This window comes from Amblyraja radiata, chromosome 3 (genome assembly GCF_010909765.2).
Source record: "Amblyraja radiata isolate CabotCenter1 chromosome 3, sAmbRad1.1.pri, whole genome shotgun sequence".
Taxonomy (NCBI): domain Eukaryota; kingdom Metazoa; phylum Chordata; class Chondrichthyes; order Rajiformes; family Rajidae; genus Amblyraja; species Amblyraja radiata.
Window position 1 is genome coordinate 43,994,562 of NC_045958.1, and position 18,444 is coordinate 44,013,005.

Consider the following 18,444-nt stretch of genomic DNA (forward strand, 5'->3'; position numbering starts at 1 on the left):
GTGAAGTACAGCTTCTATATTGTGATCTTTTAAATGCAAACAGTGTTTTTCTGCATGTTCTAAAGTTAGACCCATTTCACATAACCAATTTTGCATGTAGAACTATATTTTAGTTTGTCTGTTTGTTTATTGTATTGTCTGGTTGTTAGCTAGGCTGAAATGTACTGATTTTAGAACAGTGCCAATTGTGGTGGCTTATGTTGTAAAAGGGACCATACTTTTTTATTTTACGAGCGACGGGTTGTTGGGTGGGATGGGGGGGAATTTAGGTGGTAGGAAAACTTACCAAGGGTTCCTCGTTATGAATTAACAAATGTCAAAGGAACCTAGGTTTTATTAAAACATGTAACCCTGCTTGGAATCTGTGTCCTGAACATATTGAAGTGTCAAGTTTGGCCAATAAACCAATTTGAAATAGCACTCATTGGCACTTAAGCAGAAAGGGGCCTTTTGTTACCAATTGAAATGCACAGAATGAGCATTTATTGATACTTGTGCCTTGAGCCATTGTTTTATTTAATACTGATTCGGCAAAGTTAACGCAATACAACCTTCTTAGTTCAGATGGAGGCATAATAGAAGTAAGAAGATGTGGATGTGCGCGTGCTTGCGTGTCAACATGTGCGCGCTTATGGTCCTTCACTAGTTAGTGTTTTCTAAAAAACTACTCGGCATAAGTCTATTGTATATGTATAATTAAAATGTAATGTTGATGTTTGCTTCTGGAATTTGGCAAATTTTCAGATGTTTAGGCAATGTAGATCATGTTGCTGTAAGCCATTAGCTCTATAAACATTTTGCATCTTAAAAATCTTCTGTAAGGTTTTTTCTAATGTTGTATAATTATAAAAATAAAAAAGTGCAATTGAAATGTGTATCATACTACTTCAACTTCAGTCTCAAGTAGCTTGAAGACAGTTAATTAAGAATGAATAAGAACAACATGTATTTACAAATTTGATACTTTCCTGTATATTTTACTTTGGTTCACTGGATCATACCCTGATGTCAATGAAGCCTAGTCTTGTCGACACAGGCTAATCCTCTGAGTAATTGTTATTTCCAACAGATAAACATAGTGATGGGAGAAAAGTATGGGTAAGTCGTAAACATTGCGATGTATCCTAGCCACAGCCACAATAAATAAATAATTTATGAACATAATGTAGAGTAACAAAAGCAACTTGATTAAATGTGCAACAAAATGACAAGAAATGTTGTTCATGATCTAAAGTTAACTGTCTTGTGTTATAGTGGAGAGTATACACACACAAAACAGTGTATGCTGTACCACATTTGAGTTGCCTTTTTTCTCTCTCTAGTTTTCAGAAATATTTAGAATAAACAGTCTTTTGATGAATCTACAAATTCAAACAAATTGAATGTAGCTGTGTTAGCTAGATCCACTGCTTTTGCTAGGTCAGTGGGGTAATAATTGGAAATAGCCAAGGTGTATTTTTCTTTAAGTATATCAGTCAAGATTGTGTTCACCATTCTCAAGGAAACCTCACCCAAGGCACTTACAATAGATTGTTTCCTGCAAAGCTACCTGGGCTGGAGAGGTCTGAATTTGATGCCACTGTTTATTGTTGATAGTCCATCATTTTTTTATTTTGCACAATGTATTCCACTACCAAAGTTGTTGGTGCATTTGGAAAGAAATATTTTACATTTAACCCTCATGTAATGATAATCCTTTTTGTTCCCTTCACAACCTCCTCCCAAACCACTTTTTCATTGCAAATTACTTGCTTAAAACTTTTTTTAAATTGTCAGAACTGAAGATAGTTAGTCAACATAGATAACCACAGCTGCAAAAGCATGGACTTATTGGGGATAGTCAGCATGGCTTTGTGCAGGAAGGACATATCTTACGAACTAGATTGAGTTTTTTTGACGAGGTGATGAAGATGATAGGGATGTTGTCTACATGGACTTTAGTAAAACATTTGACAAGTTTTCTTGTGGTATGATGAACCAGCAAATTAAGGAAGATGGGATCCACAGAGACTTAGTAGATTGGATTCAAAATGGGTTTGGGCATTGAAGAGGATAGTGGGCTAATCAGTAAGTTTGCAGATGACAAAAATTGACAGAGTAATGCCCCTGTCCCACTTAGGAAACCTGAACGGAAACCTCTGGAGAAAGTTATCAAAGGATTCTGTGGGATACAGATTAATTGGAAATGTGGGCAGAGAAATGGCATGTAAGTATGAGTGGCTGCAATTTTGGAGGCAACATTTAAGAGGAAAGTATACAGTAACTGCTGGACCCTTTACAGCATTAATATCCAGAGCCATTGTGTGGTGCAAGTCCAGAGTTCCTTCAAAGTGGCAACAGAAGTAGATAAGGTGGTAAAGAAAGCAGATGGTATACTTGCCTTTATTGGTTGGGACATGGAGTATAAAAGTTGGGAAATTAGATGCAGCTGTATAAAATGTTGTCTGGCCACATATGGAGTACTGGTTGTAGTTGGCATGTTACAGAAAGAATACAACAGCTCTGGAAAGGGATGCAAAAGGGTTCACTTGGATGTTAGGAAGGAACTGCAGATTTTGTGTCTATCACCAGGATGTTACCTGGATTAGAGAGTATTAGTTATTAGGAAAGATTCAACAAATTTGAATGGCTTATTCTCTAGCACTGGAGGCTGAGGGGTGAACTGATATAAATATTAAAAATTATGACAGGCATAAATAGCGTAGAGTCAGTCTTTTCCACAGTGTAGAAATGTCAAAGGCTAGAGGAAATTGGTTAAGGTGAGAGAGGAGAATTGCAAAACAAGTTATTTTTAAAGAGTGGTTGGTGCCTAGAATGCAGTGCCCGGGGGAGGTGCTGAAAGAAGATATAGTAATATTTACGAAGTATTTTGGCAAACATGTGAACATGCAGGGACAGGGTGGATATGTGCCATGTGCAGGTTGAAAGGACTAGTTAAAATATGCATTATGGTCAGCACAGACGTTATGCATCCAAGTGCCTGTCGTTTAAAGAAACAGCCCCATTTCATACAGTTTAACAATTAGTGTACCCTGCATTTGTGCGTTGCATTGCAAAAATGCAAGATTTTATTTGGCTCTTTTCTCTAGTTGACCCACTAGATCACAAGAAGGACCCAACTATCTCTTTCACTCACTATCCAGTAACTTTTCAATGTCCATAGATGTCAGATTTCGCACTCAAGATCCAATCGCAGTGCAACTACCACTGCCCGTATATTTTCATCCCATTTTAGGATTCATCTGTTCAGTAAACAAAAAAGCATTTTATACCATAGGGTCTAAAGTAAAATATATTGACAATCACACTAGCAGTCCTTTTTCATGCAGTGAAATCTCATTGGTTAAAAAAAAACACAAAGTAAAAAACTTTAGGAGTAGTGCTTTTAATAAAAATGATATACTAAATCTACAGTATAAAAGTATTTTCTATAATAAATATTAGAAACAGTGTACAAATGTTTATAATTGCATAGTTGGCTATTTAGCTACAGAGTTGTTTAAAATAATGTACATAAGCTTTTTCATTGTAAACATATGTTCTATCTTTCAATTAGAAAAAACCTACATTCAAATGTCATGGGCTTCCCTAAACATTTCTAGGCAAAGTATACTTCAAGACAGTTCTCATTCAGATGAAAAATTCTGGAAAACATCTGCTACCTCGATCCAGTTCCTGAAGCACGCCAAGCCATAAGCTCGTATCTGTTTACGACCTTTATCAGTGATGACATCTCCATTCTGTTTCACAATGACCAGCTTTGGTATTGCTGTAATGGTGTATTTCTTCTTCAACTCTCTGATACACAAAGAAAAGTGTTACTAAAGTATTACATCACAAAGCAGACATTTCACTGTCTAATGAAGAGTCTTGGTCTGAAACATTAATTGTTTCTTTCTCCATGGATGTTCTCTGACTTTGAGTAACCTTGGTATTTTAATTATTTTAATTTTAATTTATTTCTTTTCAACTTTGCATTTTCCCCATCTACACTTTGGTGCTATTTTCTGGAAGTTCCAAATATTCTAGTCAGTCTTTTTTCTAAAATAGGTCCTACAGGTATTGTGACAATTAAGGGAATATAAAGGAAATAAAACTGTCATGCGAGCAAGAGATGAACAGGATAGCTTTCAATGCATAATCTTGTTAAAATTAGCTTCCACGGCTATTCATTTCTCTGTCTCAATTGTTTGGATCAACCAAAGGAGAAATATTTTGGTGTTAAAAATTGAATTATTGAAAATTAGTATTTTCTTGACTAGGGTTTTTTCAAATGATGTTAATTTAAATCAAATTATTTTGTAATTCTCAAACCTTGCGTATAACAGGGACTATCTGCTTCAATAAGATCCTTATCTGGTCCAACAAACACGATTTTACACTAACAACAATCTAGTTGATACTTAATAGTTCTTTAAAATGACCTAGTAAGGTACTCAGTTATGTCAAAACATGATCTCTGAAGAAGGGTCCCGACCTGAAATGCCAACCATGTTCTCCAGGGATGCTGCCTGCCCTGCTGGGTTACTCCAGCATTTTGTGTCTTTTCATAAATTTAAACTGAGCTCACCAAATTTGGAGTAGGCAAAATCTCTCCCAGCTTGTTGCAACTGAAAAAAACCTATCATCAACAAGAGTCAAGAGTGTTTTATTGACATGTGTCCCAGATAGAACAATGAAATTCTTACTTGCTGCAGCACAACAGAATATGTAAACAATATGATCAACGAGTAGAAAAAAAGGTTCAGTGTGTATATATACAAGCGAGGACTATGGGTCCAAATTGGGAGATTAACCTACAAACTAGCCAGGACAATGATACACAGATGAGATGAGGTCTGGTTACTACTACACATTCTCCTTAGATGGTGAAATGGCCCCACAATTGATTGATCAACTGTTGAAAGTCACAGAGTACCAAGAGCACTGAATGCTCTTTGTGGGTATTTCACAAGGATTAGTGCAGTGCACCACTACTGACCAAACCCTGAAAGATCCGGTTAGTAAAGTCTCCAGTTGGCAGTGAAGAATGTGATTCAACACATTCACACCAATCTACATGTTGCAAATGTATGCAAATTAGCAGCACTAGTATGACCTGTCCTCATACTGAGAACATCCTTGGTTGTACGGAATCAACACTGCTCAATGGATCAGCAGCATCCATAGAAAGGCCCTCTCACCTATATACATATTTCTTCACAGGCTCACCCACACCTCTATTACAGCTTTCTCCCCCACTCCAATTAGTCTTAAGAAGGATCCCAACCTGAAACATCACCTATCCATGTCTTCCGGAGATTTTCATGATCTGCTTCAGACTCCCAGCACTTTGTTTTTTTTTCCATAGGAAGGGAAGCTGTATTAATGTTTTAGGTTGTTGATCTTCCATCAGAACTGAACTGACCTGAAACATTAATTATTTATTTCAACACACATGCTCCAGCAATTTATATTTTTAATTTGAATTCCAACATTGGCAGCTTTTTGGGGCTTTTGGATTGTGTTAAATGGGATCAAATTCAGTAAATCAAAACTAGGCATTTGTGAGATGGTGTAGCCATCAAAAACAGAATTTAATTCCATTACAATTACACTCTACTGTTACAATCAAGCAACAAGATTAACCTTGACTCAACAGTGACTGCAGAAGGGATACTTTGAAGGAATAGCTTTACCATCTGGTGTCACATCGTACACAAGGAGGTTATTTTTGTCATTACTGGAATTAAGTTATTTAATATCAGGATAATAATAATAATAATGGATGGGATTTACATAGCGCCTTTCTAATACTCAAGGCGCTTCACATCGCATTATTAATTCACTCCTCAGTCACACTCGGTGGTGGTAAGCTACTTCTGTAGCCACAGCTGCCCTGGGGCAGACTGACGGAAGCGTGGCTGCCATTCTGCGCCTACGGCCCCTCCGACCACCACCAATCACTCACACACAGGCAAAGGTGGGTGAAGTGTCTTGCCCAAGGACACAACGACAGTATGCACTCCAAGCGGGATTCGAACCGGCCACCTTCCAGTCGCCAGCCGAACACTTAGCCCATTGTGCCATCTGTCGTCCCGATGTGGCAGCATCTATGGGGAGGAGGAATAGGCGACGTTTCGGGTCGAGATCCTTCTTCAGTCTGAAGAAGGCTCGACCCGAAACGTCGCCTATTCCTCGTCCCCATAGATGCTGCCACACCCGCTGAGTTCCTCCAGCATTTTTGTCTACCTGAGGTTTTTCCAGCATCTGCAGTTCTTTCTTAAACAATATCAGGGGGTTGTTACTTTGTTCTTGGAGGCATTTTATTTAATGATTGATATCTATCCATTATAATAAATATTTTCTGAGCCACCCAACATTTACAGAAGCAATCATCATGCTTTCTTTGACTGGCTGAGCAATAGCCATCCAGAAACTGTTCAAGAGCACTCATCTGTGCCATGGCTGACATGTCCAATGTCAGGGCTCGAAATTAGCGGTTGCCCGGGTGCCAATGGCGACCTAAAGTGCCATCGGGCAACCTAACAGCCGTCCCATTTTGCCCGGCTTGGCAAGCAACTCTGAGCAGGCCTCCCTCTCTCACTCTCCGTCTCCGCCCTCTCCTCATCCGCCGGCACGGCCGGCCGCCTTACATATGCGCATTTCCGCGGCCTGCACATCCTCCCCCAGCACATGCGCACAACCACCACATCGTCGGTCGTGGTTGTGCGCATGTGCCGCCCTGCACATGCGAACTGCCACGGTCACTTTCTCCCTCCCTTTGCATTGTGGGAGATCTGGCCGCCATTGCTGTCTGGTCGCCGCCACGCCGCAACCGCTGTAAACCAATGCAGAATCACTCCCTGGAGCTGGAGTAACTCTTATTTTTTGGTTTCCTGGTCCTCCAAAAATATTCCAAATGGAATTTAAACAGTAGTGGACCCACCACTACCAAACTCTGAAACATCACAGCCTGTTGCACTTTATCTGTTTATTTATTGTATATATATATATATATATATATACTCCCGTTCTGTATTATGTTTACATATTCTGTTGTGCTGCAGCAAGCAAGAATTTCATTGTCCTATCTGGGACACATGACAATAAAACTCTCTTGATTCTTGACATGGACTTAAGCAAAAAAGGGTTATTGGGAAAAAAGAGCTACCTTAAATCTAGTTGCGTCTGGTAACAATGGGAGGGTGAAGACTTCCATGTTTTAATTGTGTGGGGGAACTCCATAGAGCAGCCAGCATCTCTGGATAGAAGACATTGGATGACGTTTCGGGTAGAGACCCTTCTTTACTTTTCCTCTGGTTTTAGTGTTTTAGTTTAATTTAAAGTTACAGCGTGGAAACAGGCCCTTCGGCCCACCGAGTCCACGCTGATCAACGATCACCCGTACACTAGTTCTATCCCACACCTTAGCGACATAAGCCAAGAGTGTTTTATTCCCGTCCCAGTTAGAACAATGAAATCCTTACTTGCAGCAGCACAACAGAATATGTAAACATAGTACTCTGTAAACAATGTTATAAACAAGAAAACAAAACTGTATATTTATACATGAATATATATAAGTATATAAATATCTATATAGAATTTACCTCCTGGGATTAATAAAGTTCCATTGTATAGTATCGTGTATGTAGGAAGGAAGGAACTGTAGTGTCACTGAGATTAGTAACCAAAGTTATCAACGTATAATTTTTTTGGGTGTTGGAAAATAAAATATAGTGGCACAGCTCACACGCCAGAGATCTGCCTCACACGCCAGAGATCTGTGTTCAATCCTGTCCTCGGGCACTGTCTGTGTTGAATTTGCACATTTTCCCTGCAAGCGTGTGGGTTTCCTCCCACATCCCATTGGCTTTGTAGGTTAACTTGTCTCTGTAAAATTGCCCCTAATGTGGAGGGAGTGGGTGAGGAAAGTGGGATAACAGAACTTGTGTGAATGGGTAGACAAAAATGCTGGAGAAACTCAGCGGGTCAGGCAGCATCTATGGTGCGAAGGAAATAGGCAACGTTTCGGGTCGAGACCCTTCTTCAGACTGGTCGGGGGGGGGGGGGTGGGTAAAAGAAAGGAAGAGGAGGAGACAGTAAGCTGTGGGAGAGCTGGGAATGGGAGGGGAAGGAGGGAAAAAACAAGGATGACCTGAAATTGGAGAAGCCAATGTTCATACCGCTGGGGTGAAAACTACCCAAGTGAAATATGAGGTCCTCCAATTTGCTGTGGGCCTCACTCTGGCCATGGAGGAGGCCCAGGACAGAAAGGTCAGATTCGGAATGGGAGGGGGAGTTGAAGTGCTGAGCCACCGGGAGATGAGGTTGGTTATTGTGAACTGAGTGTAGGTATTGTGGGAAGTGATCACCAAGCCTGCACTTGGTCTCACTGAGGTTGATCATACACTGAATAATCCAACCAGATTTTTGTTTGGAAGTGGAAAGAAATAATAGAAATTGCATTCATTGCAACGTGTAAAAAGAGATGAGATACTGTATTATTATTTTGCTGCATGTCATTGTGGTATATATCATGTCTTGATTGGTGAATATGTTTAGTTTGTGACTTTATTTGATGCAGAAATAATAAGTGAATGCTTCATTGACCATAATTCCGACTGGTAACTATGCACTTCGTCCGAGCACATTATCGCATGTAAGCAGTCTTAAATGACCACATAAACTGTCATTTGGCAACCTAAAACGCTGCCGAGGTTGCCCAGCTGGCAACAAGGAAAAAATGTTAAGTGAGAGCCCCGACTACAGAGGGCAGTTTATGCATTTTGTCTACAAACATATCTGACACCTCTACCATCAAGAAATACAAATGCAGCCATCAAAGGGCAACAAAGGTTATCCTCCACATAACATGCCAATCTTATTTGGAACTATCTCACCTCTCCATGGTCAGTGGGTCTAAATCTTACAACTCTCTTCCCAAAAAACACAAGGGGAATACCTGAAGGGTGGCAGCAATTAAAGAAGATCGTTCACCAAACACTTCTCAAAGATTATTAGAGCTGTCCATATCCAAAAAGTAATTTAAAAAAAGTTGGGATCTTTAAAACATAGAACAGTATAACATACCTTCCGCCTACAATACTTCTGCTGAACTTGATACCTAGCTGAACTGATCTCGTATGCTTGCAAGTGATCCATATAACTCAATACCTTGCAAATCCATGTGTCTATCTAAAAGCTTCTTAACCACCATTATTGGATCTGCTTCCACCACCACCCCTGGCAATGCGTTCCAGGCCCCTACCACTCTGTAAAAAAAAAAAAACCTGTCCCGCACATCTCCAATATCTTTTCACCCTCTCACCTTATAGCTATGCTCTCCAGTGTTGGACATTTCCATCCGGAAATTGTATCCCATCTATGTCTGTCATAATTTTATTTACTTCTGTCAAGTTTTTCCTCAACCTCCGACATTCCAGAGAAAATAATCCAAGTCTATCCAACCTCACCCTATAGCTGAAACCCTCTAAACCAGGCAGGCTTCTGATAATCCTCCTCTGCACCCACTCTGAAGATTCTACATCTTTCCTGTAATGGGGCAACCAGAACTGCATGCAATATTCCAGATGAGGCCTAACTAAAGTCCTATAGAGCTGTACCATGACTTCCTGACTCTTATATTCAATGTGTCTAGTAATGAAGCTAAGCATCCCATATGCCTTCTTTACCACCGTATGTATCTACTTATGCTGCCAATTTTAATGTGAACTTGGACTCCAAGATCCCTCTGCACATCAATGCTGTTAATAGTCTTGCCATTAACTATACTCTTCCCTTACATTCAACCACCCGAAGTGCAAAACCTCACATTTGCTTGGGTTAAACTCCATCTGCCATTTAACCGCCCATTTCTGCAGCTGATCTATATCCTGCTGTATGTACTTACAGCTTTCCTCGCGGTCTGCGATTCTTCCAATTTTGGTGTCGATAGCAAACTTACTCACCAACACATCTACATCTAGGTAATTTCTATATAATCACAAACAGCAAAAGTCCCAGCACAGATCCTTCCAGCACTCAAGTCAAGTCAAGTTTATTCATCACACACACACGAGATGTGCAGTGAAATGAAAAGTGGCAATGCTCGCGGACTTTGTGCACTCCACTGGACACAGACTTGCAGCCAGAATATCTACCTTTCACCATAACCCTCTGTCTTCTATGAATAAGCCAGTTCTGAATCTATGCAACCAAGTCAACGTGAATCCCGTACATTTTAATCTTCAGGATCAGCCTACCATGAGGCCTATCAAAAGCCTTACTAAAGTCCACTTATACAACATCCACTGCTCTGTGCTTTTATAACCAATTTAAAAAAAATCAATGTGATAGCTATGCAAATTGTTAGGCCATCATTTGCCCTCTTAGGTAGACATACATGATTCATAGCCATTTTTTTGACCAAAATAACTGAGTTTTCCCAATATTTTGGGCCATATCTCAATCATCTTTGGAACAGATGATCTAATCGCTTATTACAAGCAAATCAAAGGTTCTAGGAATCTGATAAGTAAACAAGGCCAAGAATCAGGTCAGCCTTTGACTCGTTGATTAGTGGAGCCAACAAGACTTACTCTTGCTATTTTGCCTCTTTGTGTGCTCACTACTGTTTGCGATAATTGTATGCAAATTGACAATGTTTATTACATAATAGTAACTGCACTTCAAAAGACTACTCAAACTGTAAAGTGCTTTGACACATTCTATCATCATGAAAGGGCTTTTAGAAATACAACTGCCTTTCATTTCAGAAAGATGATCAAACCTAGTGCTGAGTTACAAGACTAATTTAGTAACTAGAAATCATGAGCATTTTGTATTAAGAAAATGACCTGGTAGGTTGCATTTATGCATAAGCAGCAACAGTTTCAATAAAAGCTTTTAAATGTTAAAGTGATTTTTCAAAGGATACATGGAAATCAGACAAAAAGTTTGAGATTGGCACATCCACAACAACCCAAATGATCTGGCATTTCAAATCAATTGTAACGTTTGCCCATCTAATGTAATGCAGAATGTTACATGTTTGATAGTAAGATCACATTTACATGGAATCGTTATAAAAAAGAATCTTAATAATTGCCTAAAATTATCACTTAAAATACAAATTACCTCACTAAATCACAGCATAAATGTCAATTGTTATTCTTCAGAGAATATTCACCTTATAGTCTGCTGCGAGCAACGGATCAACATTAAGATAAGCCTTCTTACTATAAATCCACAGCACAGAAAATTTACGAAATACTGCTGACAATCCTGGTATAGAAGACGATTATAAATTCCAAGTCCGCTTCTCCTGCACTTTATTAAATTTGAAACGCAGAATTATTCAATAATATTCAAACACCTTTCACACATCAAAACTCATCAAATATGTACTGGTTTTGTGACATGCAAAACTAACAGATGGGTGCATAAAGCATGAGAGATAATCTCACAGAATGTTACAGCACTGAAATAGACCCTTCAGCCCACCACGTCTATGTTGACTTTTTGCCCATCTATATTAATCACATTTGCTTGCATCAAGTTTGCATCCTATACTTTCCCTATTTACAGTACATGTCTAAATGTCTCTTAAACTTAGTGATCTGACTCTTCCATCACATCTTTTGGCTGTGCTTTCCAGATTATAAAAAACACTCTACGTATTAACTTTCCCCTCAAATCCCCTTTAAAACCTTCCTCTCACTTACTCCTACTATGGGAAGAAGATTATCTACCCTAGGGCTCTTATATTTTTTATACCTCAAAGTGATCACCCAGCAACATCCCTTGCTCCAGGGAAAACAAGGCCAACCTATCCAATCTTCCCCTATTACTAAAGTGCTCCATTCCTGGCAACATCATGTTAAATCTCCTCTGCACTCTCCCAATGCAACCACATCCTTTCTATAATAGAGTGACCAGAATTACACACAACACTCCCAAATGCAGTCCAACCATTGGCTTGTATAGCTACAACATAACGTTCCAACTACTATATTGTATGCCCTGACCAATGGAGCCAGGCATGCTATATGGCTTCTTCACCACTGCATACCCCACTGTACATATCCTACCCCTATTTGACTTTCCAAAGTGCATCACTCCACATTTGTCAGAATTAAATTCCATTCGCAAATAATTGACTAGCAGTGACTAATTGAATAATTGACTAGCAGTGACTAGTGGGCGTGTTGCAAGGCTCAGTGCTGGGACCCCAGTTATTTACAATATATATTAACGATTTAGATAGGAATTAAATGTAATATCTCCAAGTTTGCGGATGACACAAAGCTGGGTGGCAGTGTGAGCTGCGAGGAAGATACCATGAGGCTGCAGGGTGACGTGGATAGCTTGGGTGAGTGGGCAGATGCAGTATAATGTGGATAAATGTGAAGTTATCCACTTTGGTGGCAAGAGCAAGAGGGCAATTATCTGAATGGTGTCAGATTAGGAAAACGGGAGGGGCAATGAGACCTAGGTGTCCTTGTACATCAGTCACTGAAAGTAAATGGCAAGTGGCCTTCATAGCGAGAGGATTTGAGTATAGGAACAAGGAGGCCCTACTGCAGGTGCACAGGGCCCTGGTGAGACCGCAGCTGGAGTATTGTGTGCAGTTTTGAGGAAGGACATTCTTGCTGTTGAGGGATTGCAGTGTAGGTTCACCAGGTTAATTCCCAGGATGGTGGGACTGATATATGATGAAAGAATGGATCGACTTGGCTTATATCCACTGGAATTTTGAGGGATGAGAGGGAATCTTATAGAAACATGTAAAATTCTTAAGGAATTGGACAAGCTAGATGCAGGAAAAATGTTCCTGAGGTTGGGGGAGTCCAGAACAAGGGGTCAGTTTAAGAATAAGGGGTAGACCATTTAGGACTGAGATGAGGAAAAACTTTTTCACCCAGAGTTGTGAATCTGGAATCCTCTGCCACAGAATGCAGTGGAGCCCAATTCACTGGATGTATTTAAGAGAGAGTTTGATATAGTTCTTAGGGCTAACGGAATTAAAGACTCGAAGGGCCGAATGGCCTACTCCTGCACCCACTTTCTATGTTTCTAATTCACCCAATTTTTGATCTATATCCTAATGTAGCCTAGGCAATCTACCTTGCTGTTCACAACAGCGGCAACTTTTGTGTCCTCTACAAACTAGCTAATTACAAATTCTACGTTCACATCCAAGTTGCTAATATGTATCACAGACATGAATGGTCCCAACACTAATCCTTACAGCACAAAACTGGTTATTGATTTTTAATCAAAAAGGCACCTTTCCATCACTACTGTCTGGCTCCTTTCTCCAAGCAAATTTTGAATCCAATTAACCAGCTCACCTTGGATTCCAAGTGCCTTAGCTATCTGGATGAATGTACCTTGTTGAATGCCTTACTAAAGTCAACATATTGTCTCTACTACCCTGTCTTAATCTTAGTTACCTCCTCAAAACCCCCAGTAAAATGAGTGAGAGGATTTCTCCTGGTGATCATCCCTGATCATCTCTTGCTTTTCCAATTGTACATAAATCCTATTCTTTCGGATTTTCTCCAATAATTTTGTTACATTGACTCAAGGCTCACAGTATGAAGTAAAGTATAAAGTATCCTTTATTGTCATTCAAACTTGTTAGTTTGAACGAAATTACGTGCCTTGCAGTCACGACAGAGAATAAAATAACAAAACACACAATGAAATTAAATTTAAATTAAATTAAATTAAATTAAAATTAAATTTCTTTATTTATATAGCACATTTTTAGTCAACTTGCATTGACCCCAAAGTGCTTCACATAATTACATCCACACACACAGGCAAAGGTGGGTGAAGTGTCTTGCCCAAGGACACACACAGGCAAAGGTGGGTGAAGTGTCTTGCCCAAGGACACAACGACAGTATGCACTCCAAGCGGGATTCGAACCAGCTACCTTCCGGTTGCCAGCCTGAACACAGTTTAACATCCACCACAGCGAGACTACCAGGCACCTCCTCACAGTGATGGAAGGCAAAAGTCTTAAAGTCCTTGTCTCTTCCTTCCTTTTTCTCCCTATGCATTGAGGCGATCCAGGCTTTCGATGGGCCCCCCGCCGGGTGATGGTAAGTCCCGCGGCCGAATCCGAGTTCCGCGAACGGGCCGGTTCAAACTTCACGGCCCGAGGCGGACGAAGCTGCCACCCTCCAGTCCAGCGGACGAAGCTGTTGTTGCGGGAGCTCCGGAGAATCGGTCACCAACCTGGGACCTGCGAGCTCCCGATATTGTCGTCCAATGGCCCTGCGGCCGAAGGCTCCAAAGTTGAGCCACCGCCGCAGTGCCACCACAGCCCCGAAGTCGGCCAGCTTCGCGATGGTGAGTCCTGGCTCTGCCTCCGTAGCCTCGAGGTCGGTCCCAGTTGAAGGCCGCCAGCTCCGCAATTTGGCCTCAGCGCAGACGGAGACGGAGATACGACAAAGAAAAGGTTGCATCCCCCCGAAGGAAGAGACTAATACAAGTTTCCCCCGCCCCCCCACACATACACAACTAAAAATAAACTAAAACATACGTCCAACAAGACAAAAGAAAACAAAAAAAAGCATAACCTGTAATTCTCCAACTTATGCTTGCTGTCCATCTTAAAGGAATAACATTAGCTATTCTCCAGTCTTCTGGCAACTCATTTGTGGCTAACCAAGATGTAAAAATATCTTATCAAGTCCCCAGCTATCTATTTCCTTGCTTCCAATAGCTACCTCTGATAGATTTCATCAGGTCCTGTAGATTTATTGAACCACTTCTCTGCATTTCATCAAATCCAACACCTCCCCCTTAATACTGTCCCGTACCATATTTTATCCATGTACCCTTTTCTGATATCACTATTTTTGTGTTTTCATTGGTGTATACAAATGAGAATTGTGCATTTAGGTCCTCATCGACTTTGCTTGGCTCGACACATAGATTAACCTGTTATTCCCAAGGGGACCACTCTTTCCCTCTTGTCCCAATGTACTTAATGTCTTGGGATTCTCATTAATCTTACTTGGCAAAAATATTTCATGATCCGTTGCCACACTAATTTAGTTCTTAAATACTCTCCTACACACTATATTCCTCCCGAGACTCCCTCTGTTCCAGTTGCCTATACCTGCGTCTCCCCTTTTTTTCCTAACCAAATCTTAAATATCCTTTCATACAAAACTTCACCTTTCATTTTACTGGTACATGCTGGTCCTGCGCTGGCCCTTTTTTTGTAAATTACCACTTTTCAGCTGTTGGTTTGGTCCCAAACTACCTGCACAAGATCTCCTCTTACACTATTGAAATCAGCTTTCCCCAATTCAAGAACTTACTTTGCGGAAAAATCTAATCCCTTTCCATAACTATCATGAAACTTGCAAAATTATGGTCACTGTTCCCAAACCAGTCTGCCACTGACACTTCCACCACTTTCCCAGTTATCTTTCCTAAGGACAAGTTTCAGTAGAACTATGGGCATATTGTTTCAAAAAACTTTCTTGGATGCACTTAATAAATTCATAAATTATAGGAGCAGAATTAGGCCATTCGGCCCATCAAGTCTACTCTGCTATTCAATCATGGGTGATCTATCGTTCCCTCTCAACCCCATTCTCCTACCTACACCCATAACCCCTGACACCTTCACCTATCAAGAATATATCAATCTTCGCCGTAAAAAAATCAATTGACAGCTTCCATAGCCTTCTGTGGCAATGAATTCCACAGATTCACCACCCTCTTACTAAAGAAATTCCAGCTCATCTAAGCCCCTTGCATAAGGCAATCACTGTAAATTAAAGGTACACAAAATTGCTGGGGAAACTCAGCGGGTGCAGCAGCATCTATGGAGCGAAGGAAATAGGCGACGTTTCGGGCCGAAACCCTTCTTCAGACTGATGGGGGGTGGGGAAAGAAAGAAGGAAAAAGGGAGGAGGAGGAGGAGGAGCCCGAGGGCGGGCGGATGGGAGGGTGGGAGGAGACAGCTAGAGGGTGAAGGAAGGGGAGGAGACAGCACGGGCTAGCCAAATTGGGAGAATTCAATGTTGATGCCATAAGGACGCAAGGACCCCAGACGGAATATGAGGTGCTGTTCCTCCAATTTCCGCTGTTGCTCACTCTGGCAATGGAGGAGACCCAGGACAGAGAGGTCGGATTGGGAATGGGAGGGGGAGTTGAAGTGCTGAGCCACCGGGAGGTCAGGTAGGTTATTGCGGACTGAGCGGAGGTGTTCGGCGAAACGGTCGCCCAACCTACGCTTGGTCTCACCGATGTAAATCAGCTGACATCTAGAGCAGCGATGCAGTAGATGAGGTTGGAGGAGATACAGGTGAACCTTTGTCGCACCTGGAACGACTGCTTGGGACCTTGAATGGAGTCGAGGGGGGAGGTGAAGGGACAGGTGTTGCATTTCTTGCAGTTGCAACGGAAAGTGCCCGGGGAGGGGGTGGTGCGGGAGGGAAGAATTGACGAGGGAGTTGCGGAGGGAGCGGTCTTTGCGGAAGGCAGACATGGGGGGAGATGGGAAGATGTGGCGAGTGGTGGGGTCACGTTGGAGGTGGCGGAAATGGCCACCTGTACCTTCGTTTTGTGTACCTTCGATATTCCAGCATCTGCAGTTCCCTTTTGAAAACTGTAAATTAAAGTTGGCTGACAAAATGTTACCTGTCATAACACTATTTTGGTAAATCTGAAACAAAAAGGTAGGTACTCTGAAATTGAGTGCCTGTTTTCCAGTGCATCAACTCCTGTTGTACAATTTACTGGTTCTAAATCTGATAGTTCCTTGGACGCAAAAAAACTGAACAAGTAACTGATTCATGAGCCACAACTGCAGTAAATATAATCCTTCATATTTGCAGAAGATGGGAAAATTGTCCATTTGACAGAATAGTTATTCTGCCAATCTACTAAAAACCAACCTGTTTATCTCTCTTTCCCTGTTCTGACAAAAGGTCCCCAAACAAGATTTGAACTTGGGTTGAGGATCTTTTGGAAAGATAAATGACAGAAACAAGAAATTGATGGCATAGACATCATTTGCAAGAGACAACCTTTGTTGAATGAAATCTGTGTTACGATAAAACTCAGGATGAGCCGTCTTGTTTTCTTTCCCCATATCGATGCCCTGTATTTACTTTAATTTGTATGACCATTCAAAGCGAATGCATGGCAACAACATAGAAATAACGATAATTGGCTCAGTCCATTGTGAATCCTTTCGCCTTCCATATGAACTTGCATTGAATGATCGGACAAAAATGAATGCATTTACTCCAAGGTGTGTCAAAACCGATAGCCTAAACACTCTTGCAGTTCACAGTATGGGAATATGAGACTGCAGCTAAAAGTTACTTGTCCCAGACACTCCTTGATGTTAAAAAAGCATTTCATTGATAGTAATTGCAATCTTAAACATGAGCTGAATTATTCCCACATATCCATCTGCTGATCATATAAAATAATGAAAACAACCAAATGCAGGAAACATTTAGGCCGCTTGTGCGATCAAGTTTTATATCCGAGACCTTTCCTCTCCTGAGGAAGGAAATTGAATCTCAGATGCAAAATCGGTTCCCCTCTTCACACCTGCTACCCGAGCTGTCGAGTGTTTGCAGAATTTGCTGTTTTTATTTCAGCTTTCCAGCATCTGCAGCCCCTGCCATTCCCCGATTTTCTCAGCACGTACGGACATCAGGAGCAAACATTCTTATATGATCTTTGCTCAGGAAGCTTCCACACTCACGTTTTGTACTGATCCTTCCAAGGCAGTGCCAGCCAGTCTCCGTGCATCGCTGCGATGTAGCTCTCCATGTCGGCCTGGCTCTTATCCGAGGATACGAAGACGATCTCGAACTGCGCCGCCGGCTCCGTCTCCAACATCAGCTCGGTGTAGAACTCGCACAAACGCGGCGTGAAGTCGCGGCAAGGAGGGCACCAGCCCCCCGAGAAATAGATGCCCACAACTTTGTTCTTCAGCGCCTCCTCCGGGTCCACCGCCTCGCCGTCCCTGTTGACCAGCATGTGCCCTGCGAACACGTCCACCATCTCCCCGCGCCGGTGTGGGGGGCCTGTGGCCGGCGGCGGCAGCTGCTGCGTTAACAGCCGAGTGCGAGCTCCGCTCCTGCTGCCACGCGACCAGCGCTCGGGCCGCGCGTGCCGCTAGTTTCAAAGCGGCTCCTCCCCGCCCGGGACACGTCACTCACTGCACGGCGACGCGCGCGCCCCATTCAAAAACCCGTCCCGTCCCGGCGCCGAACTCGGGAATGTTGTGGAAGCGTCGCCGCCGCTTGGATCAGAGATACAGCAGGGAGACAGGCCCTTCGGCCCACGAAGATGTGGTGGGATAGAGAGAGGCCCTTCGGCCCACGAAGATGGGGGAAAGACAGGCCCTTCGGCCCACGAAGATGTGGTGGGATAGAGAGAGGCCCTTCGGCCCACGAAGATGTGGTGGG

The 18,444-nt window shown here is 41.9% G+C and overlaps 1 protein-coding gene and 1 long non-coding RNA gene across 2 annotated transcripts; one reads left to right on the plus strand and one right to left on the minus strand.

The window, feature by feature from the left end:
* Window positions 1-1,334: 1,334 nt before the first annotated feature.
* LOC116970976 lies at window positions 1,335-3,249 on the plus strand. The gene is made up of 2 exons (XR_004411372.1): window positions 1,335-2,055; window positions 2,411-3,249. It is a non-coding gene; the product is annotated as an uncharacterized LOC116970976 (long non-coding RNA).
* A 120-nt stretch (window positions 3,250-3,369) lies between these two features.
* nxnl2 (nucleoredoxin like 2) lies at window positions 3,370-18,131 on the minus strand. Its single transcript, XM_033017726.1, has 2 exons — window positions 17,736-18,131; window positions 3,370-3,798 (listed from the first exon to the last, which is right to left on the minus strand). The coding sequence occupies exons 1-2, from the start codon at window positions 18,035-18,037 to the stop codon at window positions 3,627-3,629; spliced, it is 474 nt and encodes a 157-aa protein (XP_032873617.1). The 5' UTR covers window positions 18,038-18,131; the 3' UTR covers window positions 3,370-3,626.
* Between the last annotated feature and the right edge of the window lie 313 nt (window positions 18,132-18,444).